General features: G+C 32.9%; 3 protein-coding genes, 1 long non-coding RNA gene, 2 other non-coding genes and 1 pseudogene across 9 annotated transcripts in view; 4 read left to right on the forward strand and 3 right to left on the reverse strand.

Annotated features, from left to right (window-relative positions):
• LOC145964497 (uncharacterized) overlaps positions 1–4847 on the forward strand; it is a 6795-nt gene extending 1948 nt beyond the window's left edge. Inside the window, exons 3-5 of the long non-coding RNA XR_014436469.1 lie at positions 1723–1809; positions 1878–2074; positions 2172–4847. This is a non-coding gene — a long non-coding RNA (uncharacterized LOC145964497). The remainder of the gene's footprint in view (positions 1–1722; positions 1810–1877; positions 2075–2171) is intronic.
• Positions 50–1220, reverse strand: LOC145964489 (dynein axonemal assembly factor 19). Its single transcript, XM_083087314.1, has 3 exons — positions 970–1220; positions 497–744; positions 50–436 (listed from the first exon to the last, which is right to left on the reverse strand). Exons 1-3 carry the CDS (start codon positions 1120–1122, stop codon positions 145–147), a joined length of 693 nt encoding a protein of 230 aa, XP_082943440.1. The 5' UTR covers positions 1123–1220; the 3' UTR covers positions 50–144.
• Nan (transient receptor potential cation channel subfamily V member nanchung) overlaps positions 1276–20177 on the reverse strand; it is a 20059-nt gene continuing 1157 nt past the window's right edge. The window contains exons 1-15 of one of the 2 annotated variants that reach the window (XM_083087266.1): positions 11510–11684; positions 7211–7389; positions 7049–7136; positions 6699–6875; positions 6015–6216; positions 5549–5702; positions 5090–5344; positions 4932–5014; positions 4225–4740; positions 3826–3988; positions 3192–3453; positions 2244–2425; positions 1849–1965; positions 1640–1765; positions 1276–1575 (exon numbers count right to left, since the gene is read on the reverse strand). In XM_083087266.1, the coding sequence (XP_082943392.1) occupies positions 1441–1575; positions 1640–1765; positions 1849–1965; positions 2244–2425; positions 3192–3453; positions 3826–3988; positions 4225–4740; positions 4932–5014; positions 5090–5344; positions 5549–5702; positions 6015–6216; positions 6699–6875; positions 7049–7136; positions 7211–7389; positions 11510–11600 (2730 nt within the window). In that variant the 5' untranslated portion in view covers positions 11601–11684 and the 3' untranslated portion in view covers positions 1276–1440. Of the gene's footprint in view, positions 1576–1639; positions 1766–1848; positions 1966–2243; positions 2426–3191; positions 3454–3825; positions 3989–4224; positions 4741–4931; positions 5015–5089; positions 5345–5548; positions 5703–6014; positions 6217–6698; positions 6876–7048; positions 7137–7210; positions 7390–11509; positions 11685–20177 lie in introns of those variants that run through there. The other variant, XM_083087265.1, reaches the window with a different exon arrangement.
• LOC145964495 (uncharacterized) lies at positions 8818–11477 on the forward strand (annotated as a pseudogene). Its single transcript, XR_014436468.1, has 4 exons — positions 8818–9137; positions 9894–10112; positions 10399–10431; positions 10631–11477. The product of XR_014436468.1 is annotated as an uncharacterized LOC145964495 (transcript).
• Positions 13433–13506, reverse strand: Trnat-agu (transfer RNA threonine (anticodon AGU)). Its single transcript has one exon. It is a non-coding gene; the product is annotated as a tRNA-Thr (tRNA).
• On the forward strand, positions 14518–14589 carry Trnap-agg (transfer RNA proline (anticodon AGG)). Its single transcript has one exon. It is a non-coding gene; the product is annotated as a tRNA-Pro (tRNA).
• Positions 16106–20177, forward strand: part of LOC145964483 (tubulointerstitial nephritis antigen-like) — a 16858-nt gene continuing 12786 nt past the window's right edge. The window contains exon 1 of one of the 2 annotated variants that reach the window (XM_083087304.1): positions 16106–16247. The gene's annotated coding sequence lies outside the window, so the exon portion shown is untranslated. Of the gene's footprint in view, positions 16248–16794; positions 17137–20177 lie in introns of those variants that run through there. The other variant, XM_083087303.1, reaches the window with a different exon arrangement.

Genomic DNA, 20177 nt, shown 5'->3' on the forward strand with positions numbered 1-20177 from the left:
ACAAGTCTTAATTAGACTTTAGACAGATTATTTTATACAATAATCTTCAATTATTTATTTTATAATTATTATTTTGTTATATTTCTCTGATCTATCATACTATTAATCATATTATTTATAGAAAGAATGCATTATTATGCTATATTAATTAATCTTAATCCCATATTTTGCGGCTAATGATTCGATTTGCAATAATTCATCTTGCGACGTTGCTTTGAGTTGTAATTGTCGGAAAATTTGCTCGCATATAGATCGCTCATTTTTTGTCATTAAACATATCGTCAGATCGAATCTATTACATGTGCTTAGTATGCTGAGAAGTTCTATAATCGATGTTGCATCATTCCTGTCTAACAAATATTGTAGACACATATCCATAAAGTCACCGAAAAAAGATGCAGGTATCTCTACTCGGAAAATATTTGGCAGACTACTCCTGCAATAAAAACATTCTATTAATGTATATAATATTCATCTTTGTGCATTCCATTCTTACTTTACATTCCATGTATAAGCAAATTTTTCAGAGTAGTCTCTAATTGTTCTCCAGGATCGTAAAAAATCTTGGAATGTTTCTGGAGACATTTCTATAATAGTTTTATTATACTCTTCATCATATTTCGATTTTCTCGCGGTAGACATAACCGAGTCATAAGATTCAGTATTAATCATAGAATTCCATTGCACTCCAATTTTAGGTTTCATATCATTACGATCCAGAGGTTTTAAATGAGCACCATTCACCTTTCATATAATTATAATTTTAATAAAAAAATAAATTATATTAAATACATTTTTAATAATTTTAATAATTTATATATTTCAAAAAATATAATAATGTATAAAATCTGATAGAATCATATAAAATCAAAAAATGTATTCATGTATTTATAAATTCTTAAAAATTATGTAGAGAATATCTATTTTTATTATACATAATATTATACATATAATAACAAAATTAATTACCATCTGTCTGAAATGTTCATATGTCGGTACTCCTTGTTCAACAGCTCGGATTTTAGCATCGTTTTGTAATTTATACAATTCGTCGGCTGTGAGCGCCGCATGAAGTTCTTCTTCTAAACATTTATAATTTATTGGGATCTTTAATGCACTCATTGTCACTATATGTATATTTTCTCATTTTCCAGTAGATTCTTCACTTGAGCTCATCCGAGCCTTAAATATTCCGACATGATAACACAACTGTTTGTTGTCATAGAAACGCTAAACTAAGCTTAATTATTGATTAGAAATTTACTCGTACCATGGTATTTTTTATAACAATTTTTTTATTTATTTATAATTCACAAAAATTGCATAGTTTTAGCATTGCTAAAAATTTATATTTATTACATTAATCAATAACATTTGTAAAAAGAATAAAATACGCAAACATACATCAATTGAAAATAAATAAAATGTTTATTATTTATTTCATTTTCTAGTAATAACAGCTTCTGTTTCAGCTAAAGCTTTCTCCTTTAATATTTTGTCTTGTCTTTTCTTTATTAATTTATCGTGCGTCCTTTTCATTTCAAGTATCTCTTTCATTTCTTCTTTGTCTTCCTCCTAAAATCGATACCGTCATCTCGTAAAAGTCTATTATTAAAATTACACATTTTTATATACTCACAGTTTGATTTAATCGGAGAACCAACGCTTTACGACCGTCAGACATGGGCTGAGAATAGTCCATCAATTTTTTTAATCTTTCAGCAGGACTTACGCCTCTCTCCACAACCAAGACTATGCGCGCCCACTGATACATATGAGACAAATTCAACGTGAATGGAAGTTAATACGGCATCCTACTTTAATACATCATATTAACTAACGACGTACTTGTCTCTGCCACTCATTTCTGGTTTCAGCGATCTTCTGGTAAGTGTTGCCCATCATAGCAATCAACATGTTTACGAGCAGGATTGCCACGATCGCCATATATAACACGAACAGCAGCTGCAATAATAATAATTATTGCTGTAATACTATCCAATCAACTCTGAATGCATTTGACAATATTTTACTTGGCACATATATATGAATCATCCATTACAGAGAAAACTAGGTGAATTATTTAATTGTTATTGAAACATATGTATGTAGCGTTTGTAAGCGATACATTATTAACAGTAATATCAATTATTATCAAAATTAATATATAGAATGACAATGCGATGATCGCAATTGATATTTTATATATTTTTGAGAAATTTAATATTTCGCAACGAAAATACCTTGGCTTCGAATTCATGCTCGGTTCTGTCAAACGCGGCATAATAATCGCCGAAATTTGTCATGCTCATCAGAAACATTGCCATAACGCTCTCCATCGGCGATGGCATAGGATTTGTTATCGAATCGTCAACGCCTTCCGGAGTATTCGGATTGTCAAACGACAAAAATATGATATAATACGCTGTAAAAATAATTAGCATAATAATTAATGCAATAATTAATATAATATTTATGTACAGCTAATCCCGAATACATATATACATGCAAAACATCTGGAGAAATATAAGATGTTATCTCGAGTATTTATAAAGTCTCGGCATTAAATTAATCAATCGTTGTGAATAACGTATTGATCAAGATTTTCTATTGTAATAGTAAATATTTCTACGAGCAAACAGATGCTCTATTCAAGCGGCAGCATTGCACCATGTTTAACTGTGATGGTGAAAAGTGAAACACAATGGCACAGTATGCGGCCACAATATTCCGTTGCTGGTTGCATAACAATGTGTCGCACCATTTCTCGTACATCGCACCTTTTCTTTAGCGCCTCCTTCTGCGGCATTCTTCGCTATTGTACACAAGAAACCTTCGGCGATGTGTGTCAATGTCGCGTTGCAATATCGTAAAACCGTCGATTAGATCATATGTTGTGGCTCTCGTCGCGGTGCCATTATTCCTGCGGCTAATTAATAATTGTTGGGATATATCAATAGAGAATAAGGCATCGAGACCTTAAGGAACACCGTATCAAGCGTATTTATCCATTACACGTGCCATTATGTCTCTTCAACTTCGATCATCAATTGTGATAATCGGCAACAAGGATGTCCGTCTATTTTGCTCTAAGCTTTATTCGTAAGAAGGAATGCGACTATCATACAAAATTCAAAGGAATAAAGGATTAAATCAGTGAAATTTTCTTATAACACGCTGAGCATCATTACCTTGAGAGAATCCCATCACGAAGACGAGATAGATAGAGACGAATCTGAGGAGATCGCCCGTAATCATTCTGTAAATCATCACGACAAACGGGCCGACTGTTTTGAAACCTCGGCAGAAGAATAAAAAATACGGCGCCGTTGTTAGCATCACTACAACTGCCAGCACGTCTTCGACCTCATCGGCGCAGGAAAATCTCAGAACCGGAAACGACATTAAGATGCAACACGAGAACAGAAACATGACGCGCGACGGCGCCGTCATCTAAAAATCGAGTTCACATATATGTAACATATGTTGCAAATGTTCATATTTCGTCATTAGTCAGAAATATCCAAGAATCTATAAATTCTTCCAATACTAAATTTTATTTTAAATCTTAAAATATTTTTTATTATTATATATTAATAATATGTTATTAAAATATTATTAAAATCGAGTAGTTTAAATAAATTTGATTTATGACCTATTAGAAAATCTTTGATTCAAAATTAAATTTATTCATTAAAGTAAAGATACAAGAGTCTTAAACATTTTAAGATTAGCAATTTTGTTTTTATTGTAATTATTTGTATTTTGTCTAGCCTTTTTTCTTGTATATTGAAAAACATGTAGAACATCTTAATTGATTCTTACGAGATTTTCAATGAACATGTTGAGACCTAAAAATCTCGCCTCTCGCAACGCAGCAAAGATGTAGAGCACTGCCGCAAAATACATCACAACTTCCGCAGTCAGACGGATCTTCCCGCTCATTGTCAATTGCATCAGCCTGCATTCCTCCGTAAGATCGTCCCACCTGTCCAAGCATATAATATTGTCGTGAAAGATAAAAAAATCTTGCTCTAAAAAGTACTTTATGATAACAGAAATATATATCCAAGAATCTATAAATTCTTCCAATAGTAAACTTTATTTTGAAGCTTAAAATGTTATATTTTTTATTATTATATATTAATAACAATATGTTATTAAAATCTTTATTAATAATGTTATTTTTTAAAAGCGTTTTAATCTTCGTAATATTTAACATACCATTTTTCGTGATTGTTAAATTTTCCTAATAGTGTGACATCGTCGATGGTAGTTTTGACGGTTGAGTTAGTATTAATTGTAACAGTTTTATTATACATATTCATGAAATAATCCGACGCGTTTTGAGGATTATCGGTATACCACAGTGTATGAATGGCGGCCTCATCAGGGGAACTCAGAAGACCCTCATTGTTGCTCAACGTTAAAAGCAAAATGCTTCTCAGAGCAGATGTAACATTCGACGTCACTTGCAGCTGGATCTTCTCCAATGACTCTTGCGTTACGTTTAAGGATGATTTGAAATTCGAAGTAAAAGCCGCTGTGAAACTATTTGTAACCAGTTCTGATAGATCCGAACTGTGAAGAGACTTGAGAATCATGGATTCCCTCGTCGTGTTGAACGAGTTTGTTAATGTATCATTCGCATTTTCGTCTGTTTGCGGGCCAGGACGAAGAGTGAAACTAATCAGCGATAGCACAAAGTAGAAGTAGAAGAGAATGAATTGACGATAGAATCTAAAAATTTCAACATTTCGTGATATTTTTTAAACATATAATTGATTTTTATGCTTTATAATTATCTTTTATGTTAAATTGAAAAATAATTTCCTGCATATTAATCTTTTTATAAGAGTAAAATATAGAGATAGAAGATTATATTTTTTTATACATAAGAATAAAAGATTATATATTTTATATAAACATACCGGAATTTAACAAAAGTGTTCCACTTGGCGTTTAAAAGATCGATTAGGACGCCGTCCATTAACTCTAAATGTTCATCTTTTTCCTACAATTATTATAAAATATTCTGCATAAGTGAAAATTTCGAAGGAAAAAATTATTACATAACTTATTCGCTTACGCCAAAAACGACCAAATTTAGAGCAGAATTATTGTTGATCGTTCCTGCATTAACGTCTATCGTATCTATTTGCGACAAAGGATAGGCTGCGCAAGTTATGCTACCTATTTGCCAGTATATCTCTCTCTCGATATTCAGAATGTGAAAGAACATCTCTATCCTAGCTAGCTTTGCTGCCAAAGTCAACGGAGTCAAATGTTGAACGTTTCTTATGTCTAGAGAAGCCCCCACTTCGTAGGCCATATCGAACGTAGCCTGTGAAATTAAATTGAGAAGAGGATATAAAAGTGGATAAATTCCACTTCCTTAAAATAGTTTTGAGTGTATTTTTGTACTATTTAATTAAAGCCAAGATGGCTTGCCTTGATATTTTTTTCTGGCCAGCATTACTAATTAAATAAATTATTCAGTATCTTCTACAAACGAATAAAGAGAGTATATTGAGAGTATAACACTCGCCAGTTTTTCGTATATCACCAGCATATGTAAAACGGTGTTCCCATTCGTATCCTGCTTGTCCGGATCCGCACCTCTGGCAAGTATAAGTCTGTAGCATTCTTCCTGACCAAGGCATGCGGCAAAGCTCAAGGGATACTCTCCCCAATACACGTATCTACAGCGTATAATGATAAAAAAATAGAGATCGTTTTCATGGGCTTTTATCAAATTAACCGTATATGTATTTTGTTCTTGACATCGCACTTAACAAGATTCATTAAAGTTTCTGATGAAACGCTTGTTGATAATTAATCTGTTTCGAGAAATTTAACCGTGCAATATTAGGTCACGTTTAAGTTTGACATCATTGAACACTAACGTCGTCTAGACTAAATGTTAGTAATGAGAATGGAATTTTTCTGTTCCATCGTTGAATGAGAGAGATGAATAGTAGTATCGTTTTCTTAAAAAATACTATCGCACATACCCGTTATAATTGGTCTCTGGTGCGACGCACACCCACTCGTGATCTTGACTATCAAACCTCGATGCTTTCTGATCTTCCGGACACATAAAATTACCGAAGCATCTCTCATGGATAATACGCGAGTCGTCTGCGCCGCTGTCGAGAAGATACTTGACCATCGATGGATCCTCGTTCACAATAGCAATATGTAATACATTTTCACCTAAATGCAAAGCGAATTGTACAAAGCTAAGGCAATAATTGTCAGGTGGATACAGAAAGATCTCAATTTATTCATATGTTTCATATATTTCTACAAATTAAAAAAATATATTGTTTCATTTTGATTGGTAGCAATATATATTTGGGTTACCTATATTCATAAACGACTGTAATAATGTTGTATTATTGCAGGACGGATTTACGCGACCTGAATTCAAAAGAATCTCTCGATTAAAAAAATAAAGCCGCGGGAGTCTCTGAAGGAATATGAATGGTTTACCTTGGAAATGCTAATGTTTCATTACGCAAGGGATACGCTATGAATAGGTATTTTATATTTAGCACTTTTGTCGGGCACTCTTTATCGGTAATGGAATTCTCTAATCTATATGTTCCCTCACAAAGGAGGGTTTTAATTGTCAGCATTTAAAATTAGTTCTCAAATTGACGCTCATTATGCATTTCGTAACGACTCGAACTTACCGTAATATTCGTCGCATAGATAAATATCGTTTATAAGCTTCGGGTAGAAACGTAACAATCTTTTTGCCAAATCAGCGTGGAGGGCAGTAGCGTTTAACATACACAAATGCAAAATAGTTTCGCCGACAGCACCTCTCTCACTCAAATTCCAGCACACTAATCTATATTTGCTTTTATCTGTCAAGAATTTAGATTATTCATTGCGTGAAAAATTATTTTGTAGTGCACAATTTTGTAAGTAATTTAAGTAGCAAGTAAAAATATACTTTTACAATAATTTATCTATATTTTATTATAATTTTTTATTATAATATTTTATTATAATTTGATTAAATTTTATAATGGCTTACCTATCTTAGTTTCATCAACTTCTTCATCACCCATATCTTTGTCTATATCGTAATCCGCTGGATTTTCCATAGCTTTTAATGGCGGTAGCTATGTAATGTGAAACGAAAATTGTTAAAAGCATTGACATCGCGAAATCGAGAATAGTTAAATTGATCGTGTACCATTTTGTGCCGCGAACGATCTTTATTTCGTAAGAGGACCAATTTATCTATAGGTATCCATTTGCCTTCCCCCTTGTTATATAAAAAGGGCTCGACTTTCGTTCTCATCGCATGGTCTAATTCCGCAAACTGCTTTGTTTGAGTGGCTCTTTTCATCATATCAACTAACAAACCACCACCTGCGATCGATAGAATAAATATTCAATCGCGGTAGTCTTAATAATAAAGAGGATGATGAGAAAAAAAATCATTTCTCACAAAGATCGTTCTAGTTTAGTATCAAAGTTCATCCAATGCAATGATTAATATTTGATAACAGAATCTAAATTTGTCAGAAGGCTAATTATTATTAGAATTTGCTGCTATAAATTCTACAAACAACGTTCTAGCAGATACAAAAAATATGTTTTTGTTTTGACACCGAGAAATTTATTTGCGTCAGCAAAACATTGTTTTGAGTATTTTAATAAAATAAAAGAATCTGTTTTCTCTTCCATGAATCAAGAATACTGTGAAAATTGGCAAGAGCGTGGGAATTTCCGCATGAAAATTGTGCGAAAATTCTCAGTCGTGCTGCAGAAAATCCGCGGTGATTCGCAATCGCGTCAACACAACGTCACCGCGCGATATAAAATTAAATCCACGGACGGCACGTGGACGGTCCGTTACGTCATGACTGCAAGTATTTGGATTGTCGAGTGCTTGGAATCTGAGGAACCGTATATCGAGCATTAGCACTTTAACTCCGACTTCGAAATGATCGATGCAGTGACTCATGGACCAATAAAACGGGCAGAGCGAAAGAGAGGCGAACGCGATTCGAGTCGATTAACGTTAATTTCGCGTAAGACGCATCGCGAACATTCGTGACGGCATTTCTATTTTCGCGATCGAAAAGTGTATGGGTTCCACTCACGGACTAAAAACAGCTGTAGCTGTGACGATTACATTGCGATCCGTCTAATTAGATCTGCAACCTGTCAACGCATAATGTCGGATGACGCAAATGTCGCGAATGTTACGAGAGGAATTTGCAAAGTGTTAAAAATTATCAGCAGTTCTGTTTCTTTCTGTTTACACGATACATTGCGTAATTATTATCACAATAATTTCGTCCAATCTTCATTGATACATACATAAATATGCATACATATCCTACAATAATTTTTTAATTCAATTTAATTTAATTTAAAATTTATTCTAATCAAATTATCATTCAATCATTTAATAACATTCTATAATAATTTAAAAATTCGCAATTCATATGTCAATTGATATTTTAGTTTAAAAATATGAGAGAATCTTATACTATGTAAGACATGAGAAAATGACATTTGAATTTTTTTTTTAAACTAAATAATGTATCCATCTATTATGATTTTTTAAAATAATATAATAATTAAGAATAATATATCTTTTAATCTGAAGAATATCCTCTAATGACATATATTAAAAACAAAAAATAGAAATCACGATACAGTTTCCTCCCCGCTTTCCCGACTCGCGGCTTCGATTTTATGGCCAATAATTTATGAAATTCGAGCGGCCGATTCTACCGCACCAGAAATAAAAGATTCCACCGGACCTTCATCTCGTTCTAACGTTGTCGGCACATCAAAGGACATACATACAACGCCATCTTGCACGGTATGGCACAAATGTTGCATGCACCGTCGCGGCAATTGCTGGCGCAAGTCTGCGGGAAGAGCGGTCGGGATTGCCGCCACCGACCACCGCCGCCGTTGCTGTCAGTGGTTAAACGTGGCACAGTGCGGCCAATACGGGCATCATGGCGCAGTGGAGGCAAGAGACAATATTGAAGCTGATCGGTGCTTATCGCGCGAGAAAGCTCCTCTGGGATCACAATGCGCCCGATTACACTGACCGAAGCAAGAGAATCCACGCGTGGAAAGAAATCGCCGATGAGGTGCGATCATAATCACGAGATAATTACAGCTAACATAAATGATTGCTGCATATTATTTTTATTTTTAATTAATATACACACACACACAAACATAAAAAAATCGCGCTTAATTTTTTCCGTTCCTTTTTTTGCGCTATTAAAGATTGACGCCGTGATTTAAATGTCGCGAGAAGCTCGACGCGAGGGTTTACAAACATTTTATTTTTATTAGCATATTTCTTATTTTCGACAAATTTAATTTTTCATATTATTTAGCTATATTAACAAAAGAAATGGAGCGAAATTAATATCATAAATTCGCATTATAACTGATGAATTATTAATCTTTTATTTAATAATAATAATAATATTAATAATAATAATCTATCTAAATAAACGTATATTATTTTACGTATGACACAATATGTAGTATACGCGTGTGCATACTGTGCCAGGAACATTTTTGGACGGAGTGAAAAATATTCTCATATCTCGGGAGTTATACATATATTCCAGATACATATTGCACACACGGCGGTTACGTCCAATACTTGCGCAAGCCGTTACGCAACACTGGTGCAACAAGCGCGCCGGGAAGCCTTTATTGCGTCGAGAGCGGAAAGCAATCTTGTTGGATAGAAATGCATTTACGTAACGGCCTGCGCAAAATATTCACGATTCATTTATTTATGTTGTTACACAACGCGCGCTCGAAATTAAGTTATCATCGAGGCGCGTTTCTACAAAAACGCATCTTATCGCGAAAAATTGTATCAGCTCGGATGTGACGTGATGACGGTGGAGAGGAAACTGAAGAGCCTCAAGACTCATTTCATGTCGGTTCACAAAGCGTACGCGAAACGTAGGCTCAAGGCTGATCTGAATCCTGGCAGCATCGTAATCAAGCCTAAGTGGTTCGCTTATGAAGCTCTAGCTTTTCTGAATAAAGGACGCTTGATGCGAATTAATCGCGAAACGTCAAATGTGGAGAAACAGGTGCGTCGAATTTTCGCAAGAATTGCTAGAATTTATAAATTAAATTATTATATATATCCGTATCAATCTAATTAACACAGTGACAATAACAGTAATAATAATTATAGCTGAATTTAGCGATTATATCATAATTAAAAACAAAAAGTTATTATACCAAGCATACAAATTCTATTTATCATTTACATATAATTTATTCATCATCGATTTATTCTTTAAATAATGTTATTTTCATTACATACTCGCAAAGTGAGATTATAATTAATTAATTCGTATCTATCTCTTTTAGAATTCCATGCCTGTTTCTAATTGGAAGCCGCAGGTACGCTTTAAATTTTCTTATATTATAGTAAAATTATTTAAATGCTTGAAAAGATGCATGTAACGCGTTGCATAATGTACAGGGTGTCTAAAGACTTGTCTGTCCATCATGATACGCGTTATACTGCCTTTTTTTCACGTGACTCGTTTGTAGAACACTCGGTCCTGCGATGTCACGACCTTTTTTTCCACGGTTTCAGGAGATTTCGTCATACCGTGACGAATTCACGGTTTTTGCCGAGCACGTCGCCATTCGGCTGAAAAATATAACGGACGTGCGTGCAAGACTTGTCGCGCAGCATCAAATAAACAACATCCTGTTCGAGGCCGAAATGGGAAAGTACAACATACACTCCTCTTTTAATATGGTTAATTCAGAAATTACGGAGAACTTGGATGAGCCCTCGACATCGAATGAAGAAAAAGTGATGATAAATGTCTAAATGATTTAATCAGATCTTCCTCTGTGTGAATGTATCTAATTATTATATTATCCTTAACATTTTCAATCAAAAATCATCGCAACGTGTTCAGATTTTTTATACCGTCCACGATTTTAGGGCGTGTTTATTACAACGATAATAATTTCTCTAATTTCGTTATTTGTCGCGAATAATGGCGAACGATATAAACTATTGATTTCGAAGAGAAGATTCTAAAGACAGTGAACAAAAACGTTTGGCATATTGCTGAATCCGCTCTACACATGCTAGATTCTATTTATGTGTATCGTTATATCACGTCTTTCCTCGTTATAAGTCGCGAAAGTCGAGTCAAAAGCTAGCTGCTGACAAGCGTAGCCAATATGCTGGCAACACGAAACAAGCGTCAGAAATCTGCGGTGGCACGTGTTTTCAGGCGTTTCATTGTTACTCTCGTTTGCGAATATAAATTGAAGCAGTAAAGATAACAAAAGAGAGTATATATGTTGATGTATGATATAAATTAAGTTAGTTAAATTAATTATATGTAGTTAATTTTTATTTATATATGATAATTTAAAAAATTTTTATTTATAACTGTATAAAATAAATGAATTGAAAAATGCGTTTATTCTACTAATTAATTATTTCACTCACCTTTTAAATCGACTAATTTATAAAGCACGATGGACGATGTATCCGTTTGTTTCTTTACACCGCTTGTAACATTGCTCTCTGTATTACCCATTGCTTATGGACACTTTACTTTCGATTTTCGTTCAAGTTTTTGTAGAATAGAGAGAATCTTTAACATATCAAATGCGATACTGTGTGTGCGATGTGCGACTGATATCTGCTGGAATTGATAAACGTGTCCATCTGGTTGCCATGATACCGTCAATTATTGATTAAACAAATAGCTTTTGATTTTACTTATGAATGAAATTCAATTTATGTATTTATGTCACACGTTTCTTATTATCGTTTTAAAATTACATTATAATCGGATAAATGATTTTTTTATCGTAATAAAGGAATAATCTCGGCGGAAATCCACTTCGAAATAGAAAGCCACAAATTTGGCGGCGGAAGGAATTTATTGCTAGACGTTAAGTTATTTCGGTGAAACAGGAAATCCTGTTCTTGGTTAATAAGATCCTGCGTCTAAATCCAGAATTATGACTTAATTTCGTTGATAATACGATAATCCTTTATAATAGGTGAAACAGTTAATTTCAATCAAGTAGATTAAATAAAATCGCGTAGCGGAAATGATGAAATTGATACGGACCATTTATTTTTAAATATTACTATAAAATTTTATGTTTAAATAATAATAAAAATAAATTTAATAGAGTAAAATGCTCTTTATATTGAGATAATTTAATCGTATAATGTGTGAATAATGCTAATTTGATCATTTAAGTGATGGTGTGATTTATAATTTAATGGCATTAATAATTTGTACAAACATTTATACACAATTGTACTTGCATAAATTTTATTCTTCAGTAGAATACAAATTAAGGTTGATAAATTTATAAATCACGATAAAGATCGCTTGTCTCATGTCACATACATCATCGTAATCGATCTCGTATAATTGTTCAATATCGAAGAATGCAAGGATTGCGAAAGACCGCCGATAGCGTAGATAGGCACAAATATTACATAGTTTAAGTGTGTCTCATTCATATCACAGCTAAGATTCTCATAACTTAAAGATTCAAGATTATTAATAGATTACTCGTTTTATTAAAGATCGTTTTGTTAAAAGAAACTATTGAGTTTTTAATTTTTCCTTAAGTTATCTAATCCTTATGAAAATTTATTATCGATATATCATAGTTAAGATTTCTATAACTTAGAGATTCAAGAATATTAGCAGATTTGGCCGTTTTATTAAAAAAAAATATTGAATCCTTGGTTATCTATAATTCCTATGAAAATTTTTAATCACTTATAACTCACATTGTAACCGGTTGAAAAGCCGCAAATAATTTTCGCGCATACCTAAGCAATGACCGAGCTTTAATTTAAACCGGAATGTTTTTAGACGGCAATGCTGCAATTGGTATTACGCGTTAAGCAGTTATAAATATGCTTATGACTGTAGCTGCATTTACACGAGTTAAACTGAGAATCGACTGCACGTGGATGTACAATACCTTGATCTCGGCGAACAGGAAATTAGATTCTATTATTATGTCGACGGTCTAGGACAGTTTACGAAAATGAATTCCTTTCGAATCTGAATGATTTCAATGGGCTAAGATTCCGATCCACAAGCATCACAAGTTTGCTTTTTCATGAATTTTATTAATAGTAAAGTTATTTTATTAAGTAAATATAAAAAAAATTATAAAGTCTAATTTTGATAAGAACTTATCTAATAAGAAAATTTTATCATGCCACGTGATTAACGTTTGACAAAAATTAACTGTTTTTTGCAATCATTTAAAAAAACGTTTCTTATTTCTTATAAAATTGTCGAAAAAAGTTAGTGTAATTTTCCATAATAATAAAATATTCTGAAAAAGCAAAATTAACACGATAAGGATCGCTTGTGGATCCGTGAGAAGGCCCCGGAGGGATTCGAACCCTCGATCTCCTGTTTACTAGACAGGCGCTTTAACCAACTAAGCCACGGCGCCCGGATGATTGCGTTACTTTAATAGAAGAATAAATGTGGTATCAAGTATAAACATATATATAATTTTTTTATATAAAAGAATTAAAATTAAATAAAAAGGTTATTTATACCATGTAAGAAGATACATTAAATTATTAAACTAATTAATTAAATTATTGATTAAATTATTAATTAAATTATTTAATAATTTAATAGTAATATAACGTTCACTCACGTTTTATTCATTGTTTTATTATTATTATATATAAAGGAATATATATATTAAAAACGCATTATAACTTTATATAAAAAAAAAGAAAAGGAGACAAAGAAAAAGAGAAAAAGGAGGAGAAAGGAAAACAGAGATTGAGAAAAAAGAGAAAATATCTTCTATGATGAGTACCTATATATACTTCAAAAAAATTTATGGATACTTAAAAATGGTCCTCTTGTCTTGCGACCCACATTTTCAAGCGTTAAATTAACTTATGCGAAGAGAAAAAAGTAAGCGATCTATTTGTGAGATTGAAATATATGGACGCGCGTGAATGCTGCAGCTACTTCTTGCCTCTCTGGAACGAGGTGTAACATAATCAAAGTGAAATATGGATACGCATGATTAAATAAACGACTGACTGAAAGAAATGAGAATTTAAAATTGTGTGAGATTGTTGGCATTCGATAAGAAAGGAACATACGTAACATAAAAAAAGTGTTCATTTTTAGGGATTGGAATTAATTGCAATTTTGCGCATTTTAATTTTATATAATCTTACAAATATAAATATAATCTTTATAATTATTTTTTTACTTCATGTATAAAAAACAAAATAACTATAGTGTCAGATTTAATTTTCCAGAATTGTTTAATATGGAAAACACAAACACACAAATATTTGGTTGATGTAATAGAACAATTAATGTAATTTAATGAGTGTTAAAACACAACATTATTTATTTTAAATTGTAAAATTCAAATGGAGTACAAGATATTCATTGATGTACGCATTGAAAAAAGACTCTCTCAAGAACTGGCTCGTTGGTCTAGGGGTATGATTCTCGCTTAGGGTGCGAGAGGTCCCGGGTTCAAATCCCGGACGAGCCCGTTTCATTTTTTTTTTCTTTTGCGAATTAATAATCGATTAAATTTTTATAATAAAAAAAGATTAATAAAACTTCTCTTTCTCTTTCTCTCTATTCCTTTCTCTTTTTCTCTCTCTTTCTCCTTGCATAGACGATACGTAACGCATATTTTTAGCTATATATTTTATTTCATGAATGAATATATGAGACATAATGATAGATATCGACATTTATAAAATATCATAAACACTTCATATTAAGATTCTGCTCATTCATTAAATGTTTAAAATACCGATAAAATTAAAGACTGTCGCGACGCAATTCTTGTCAAATTACATCATTACCGATCGCCTCGGGACAATTTCCATGGATTAACATCTTCCTTCTTCAATTCAATGTCGTTCCGAAACAATGAATAATTAAGGTCAAATAGTCAGTCGTTATAAATAGCTTTGCGCGTATCATACTTTAATCAACAACGATATATGATAGATTGTCGTACGCGATATTAATTTTTAATTGCGCAGCGTACACGTGTAATAGCGTTTAATAGATTTCTAATGCGATATTTCTTGAAACCTCACTGCATATTTTCTATCATTCTCTCATCCTCTGAAAGAACACGAATAGTTAGCGCTGAACTCTTACAGTTAGATGAACGAGATTGATTTGTACGATTAACACTTGATCGATTTATTTACGTAGCACTTGTTTGCCGACATTCTCAGCGAATTCGTCATCGCATTTAAAGTGCTAAGCTTATCCGATTGATCGTAATCGTTCACCGATGTGACAACCATATAAATTCGTAAGCATCCTGGTATTTTGAATAAATTGAGCACAAAAACTTTAGGAAACTTTTACTTCAAAAAAATTCACCATCAATTTTTAATATTTTAAAATAAAACGATGTAAATCACACAAAGTAAAGCAAAAGCGCGAGACAGAAATTTATTTTACATTTTGTATACGAATAATTTTCTGCTTTTATTCCGAGCAGCATCTCTCTCATATTTGGGAGATGCATCATACGTTAATATTTGTGCTGACGTTTGTAAGCAAACATCAGCACGAATATCAACATTTCAGCCATACAAATGTGTATAGAAATATAATAAAACAACAATCCGCGAATTTTCCTCGTATACCCTCGAAGTATTTGCAGACGCATATTTATTTTATTTTATTCCTCTACGTTTGAATAAAAATTGAAATGTACGCATAAAAATATTATATTATTAAAACTGATAACATATAATATAATGTATAAAAACTATCGTCAGGGGTTCGAATCGCTTTTGCGATGATATCGCTTTCCCGAGTTTATTTTTTCTCGCGGAAACGCGGTCAGCATCCGGACTCTCTTTCTCTCTCTATTCCTTTGTAAGTTTATTCTTTCTTTGAATAAAACTACTGGACTTCGCGCGCATCTCGACAATGACGTATTTCGTCGGAAGTGTGTGAGGAGATCCGGTGAGCAGAAGAGATATAGATTTTAGAATGTACATTTATTACAACGTGCTCGCTTCAGTTCAATTCGTGCTTCAGATCCGTCAGTAACTCGGACAGATCTTTTTTTCTGATTAATCCGGAGTGAAATTTAGGGAACGATCATCGTTACCGAGCACATCTATCTATTAATAGACACGGTTAACCTTCTGTGTGTAATATATTTGTCAAGTGAGTATATAATCACAATCTTTGATAATTAATTACATGCGCCCCTTGAATTGAAGTTAGGACTGAAGAAGAAATTTTTACGCTATCAACATCTTTTTATAGAAGTGCTCGATAGCCCGATAGGGTTGCTAGAAATAATTTCAGGCAGGGTTGTGCTTCGAGAGGCTTAGATAATCTAGGCTTGGTATATCCTATCCCATCCCATCCCTTCCCATAAATATCATCATGAGATCCCTGAAAGAGAGCTTGTCATTTTTGTAATTTTACAACCATTAAAAAATATCAAGCAACATTCTTGTCATTCCGAGATTATCCTGCAAAGAGACTGCACGATTTCCCCACAATTTGCGACTTCGACGCATTCCACGAATTCACCTTTCCGCCTTCATGAGTGACCGTCATCCACGCCTTTCGTCATCCGGATGACGATGACGGGGAAACCGACGGAAGACACGAGGACAGGGAGATCCGGTGGGTGGGTGGTGGACCCGAAGAAACCGATCGTCTTTCGCACGGCGCTGCTCTCCGCTCCTCGTGGCGGTTCGAACCGAATTGTGATACCGAGACTTAGTTTAGCTTGCGTTTACCTCTCGTCTCCGCGGGTCAGTTAGGCTCGCGCTTTCAAGCCGCCAGCACCGGTTGTGTTCTCTTTCTTTCTTTATCTCCCTCTCTTTCTTTCTCTCTCTCTTCCTCCGCCGTAATCTTTTTCGATCGCGTCCCGACGTCTCTCTTGGCCCCCTTTTCGCGAATTCTAGCGATTTTTTTTTTTTTTTTTTTTTTTAACTTCTTTTGGTGCGATCGTCCCTGGCTGCGCGAGGCACATGCAAACCGACGATCGTCGAAGAGGATAGTCCTCGATTTGGACCAGACTGAGTCTCGCCGTTTCCGAGTAAGTGGTGTAATCGTTGAATGTGGTGGTGTCGCAAAATACACAGAATGAATTTTTATCAATTGCGAAAAAATGTGAACGCGATTATGAGTGAAAGATCGCTCGAATTTTATCGAAGCTGTGCAAATAATCGTCTTAACTGGTGACCTTTTGCATAAATTTCGTACAAGTTTTCTGTAAGAATAGAAACTGTTATAATATTTTCCATTGTATTAAACAATAGAAATAATATAGTAATAATAACTTTTTTAAGACATTCAAAAGATATTTAATATTTAAAATTTTAATTTATAAATTTTAATGTTGAAGATCAAGTCCATCATTGCGAAAATAAATTTCTTTCGAACAAGTCGATAATGAACGAATTTCTGCCAAGACGTATTTTATGCCAATTAAAAGAGATAAACGGTTAAAATTAATGTTTAATTTTGTCTTTATTCTTTTATTTTCATTTATGATTACCAACTAATTAGTAGCGAAATTAAATTCAAATTAATACTGACTTGTATCTTATCAAATCGCTATCAAACGTTGATACTATTTACAAATATATAGCGAAAAAATGCAAAGAAATACGAAAGAATGTTTCATAACTCTTAGGAATTTTCGTTTGTCAAAAACTAATGACTTAAAATAAAAATTAATGACTTGCTCGTATATCTATGCCCATGTGTTTGGCCACATTCTAGATGGATTCTTTTACATCGAAACGTCATAATAAAATATTACATTCTATATTTTACTATACTCAACAGTTCATTATAAATTTTTAGCTCATAATGTCTTCACACTCAGATATATTATTCATATTATTTAAAAAGAGATTTTTTTAAAAATAGATTTTTGGTGGACAAATAATAGCAATATAACATATATTTACGACTTGAAAGATCTTCATTTTTTAATTTTAGTATTTAACGACCAACGCATGAATTTTAATATCATTGATAAATCGGATCCATATGCGCATTAATGCAAATTTTCAAATCATTTACACATTTATATAATTTCTTTTAATCATTTCGCACTTCATTTATTCGATTTAATGCAAAAATTGATCGTTCTTGGAGTCAGTTGATCTTAACGTGATGAGATCAGCGACGAGAAAAAAATGCGAGTTACATATATACAATATTAAACTGACGAACTTCGACAAATGTTCGCGCAAGTTTGATACCAATTTCGATATCGTGACCTACACGCTTGGGAATACCAATCACTTAAATAGCGATTTGTCAATTTGTTATCAATTTAATCCACAAATTATGCCAGTGTGAGAATTCAAAGACGACGGATGCCTTAATTTATAGTCACGATATAAACAGGAATGAAATCAATTCTTCTTTCTCTTCTAATTTATAGTCATGATATAAACAGGAATTAAATCAATTCTTCTTTCTCTTCTAATTTATAGTCACAATATAAACAGGAATTAAATCAATTCTTCTTTCTCTTCTAATTTATTTTTTCTGATCATAGAGATTTTCCACATGTTTTTTTCACTGCAATGAGATCAAAAAAATTGTTTGCTTGCAAAAAAAGATTTTTTTTCATAATTTTACCTGATATTTGCATACCTCTTTGAGAGGAAAGTCTCATCAAATCGCATTCTTAGCATAATACGAGAGTCACTGGATAGAGCCTGCACTCTGCTTTAACGCCGAGCAATTCATATCGCGACGAGCTTGTAATTCTATGCAACTGATATATCACGCGGCGATTAAGACGAGAAAACATACACGTGTATGTGTGTGTGTGTGCGATAAGTACATGAAAAAAATAATAACGTCGGCCCAAAAAATCTTCTCGTTCTCGTCGAAAAGCATTCGATAATATTCTGAGAGATACATATGTGTGTTAAATCTCGCACGCGCGAGATGTTAAATTTTCTTCAATCCAATACAAGTCACAACCTTGCCGATTACTTGTATGGTAATTTTGCAACTTTCATCGGCAATAACGCATGGTAATAGCGTTGATTTCTTCGTAACTGGCAGATAACTTATAACCAGCTTGCAGAGCTGTATGTCACAGAGGCGACAAGGTTGCGACCGACGACTATGGCGGGAAAATGTCAGCATTAAATTTTATACGTAATTTGTATTTACGCTATGTAGACTACATCAAAGGTTTTAAATATAATTTTAAATATAATTTAAATATAATAGATTCATTAACAAATGTAAGATTCTCAAACTGAGAAAATTCTAAAAATTGGCAGAAGGTACGAAGAGCTTAAGGAATTCTTTTTTTAATGTTTCTTTTCGAAACTTTTAATCAATGTAAATGATTTGTATTTTATTCATCGAGTTTTAATAATTCAAGAAAAGTTTTATATAATATCAAATCTTTTTTTGGATTTAATCTCTCGCATTCTTTCTCTTATCTCTGATACTCGACGGAATGTCACCTTGGCGAAATGGAACGTATCACAAGAATATTTTAAATGTTGCTTGGCATTCCTTCCCTTCGCGTGCAATGGACTTATCTTTATCTGAATAATGTAAAAATTTTTATAATTTTTCAAAAATTAATGTTCCATGTGTGTTATATTTATGTTAGCTGAAATACGTTAGACATGCAGGTTTAAAATTTTCTTCAAATCCGAACTGATAAATTTAATAAATAATGCATTTCATACTTTTTTTTTTCTCTTTCTCTTTTAAGAAGAAAGAGCTTTATTTGATAAATATCTAATTAATTTACTTTAATAAAGTATATTTTATAAATAAATATGAATAATTTTCCTCATCTTTTTGTTTTACATAAAATAATCCTCAGATCTTTATAAAGTTACATTAATAATATAAGCATTTTTATGTTTTTCCCTTGAAAAAAATAGTTCCTTTGAAGTACTACGTTTTCTATGAAATAATTGATTCAATTATAATTTGTCTCTCGATATTGTCAGTGCATCTATCTCCATAATCGAAGTTGGCAATGAAATTTATGGACGCAATTAAAATTCCTGGTAAAGTTTCATCATGAAAACAAAATAGCGGCTAAGAAACAGAGCTCAATCCGACCACTCTGTTCTAATT

Source organism: Camponotus vicinus, unplaced genomic scaffold (assembly GCF_025532165.1).
Source record: "Camponotus vicinus isolate PSW18456_S1 unplaced genomic scaffold, iyCamVici1.0 SCAF_13, whole genome shotgun sequence".
Classification (NCBI taxonomy): Eukaryota; Metazoa; Arthropoda; class Insecta; order Hymenoptera; family Formicidae; genus Camponotus; species Camponotus vicinus.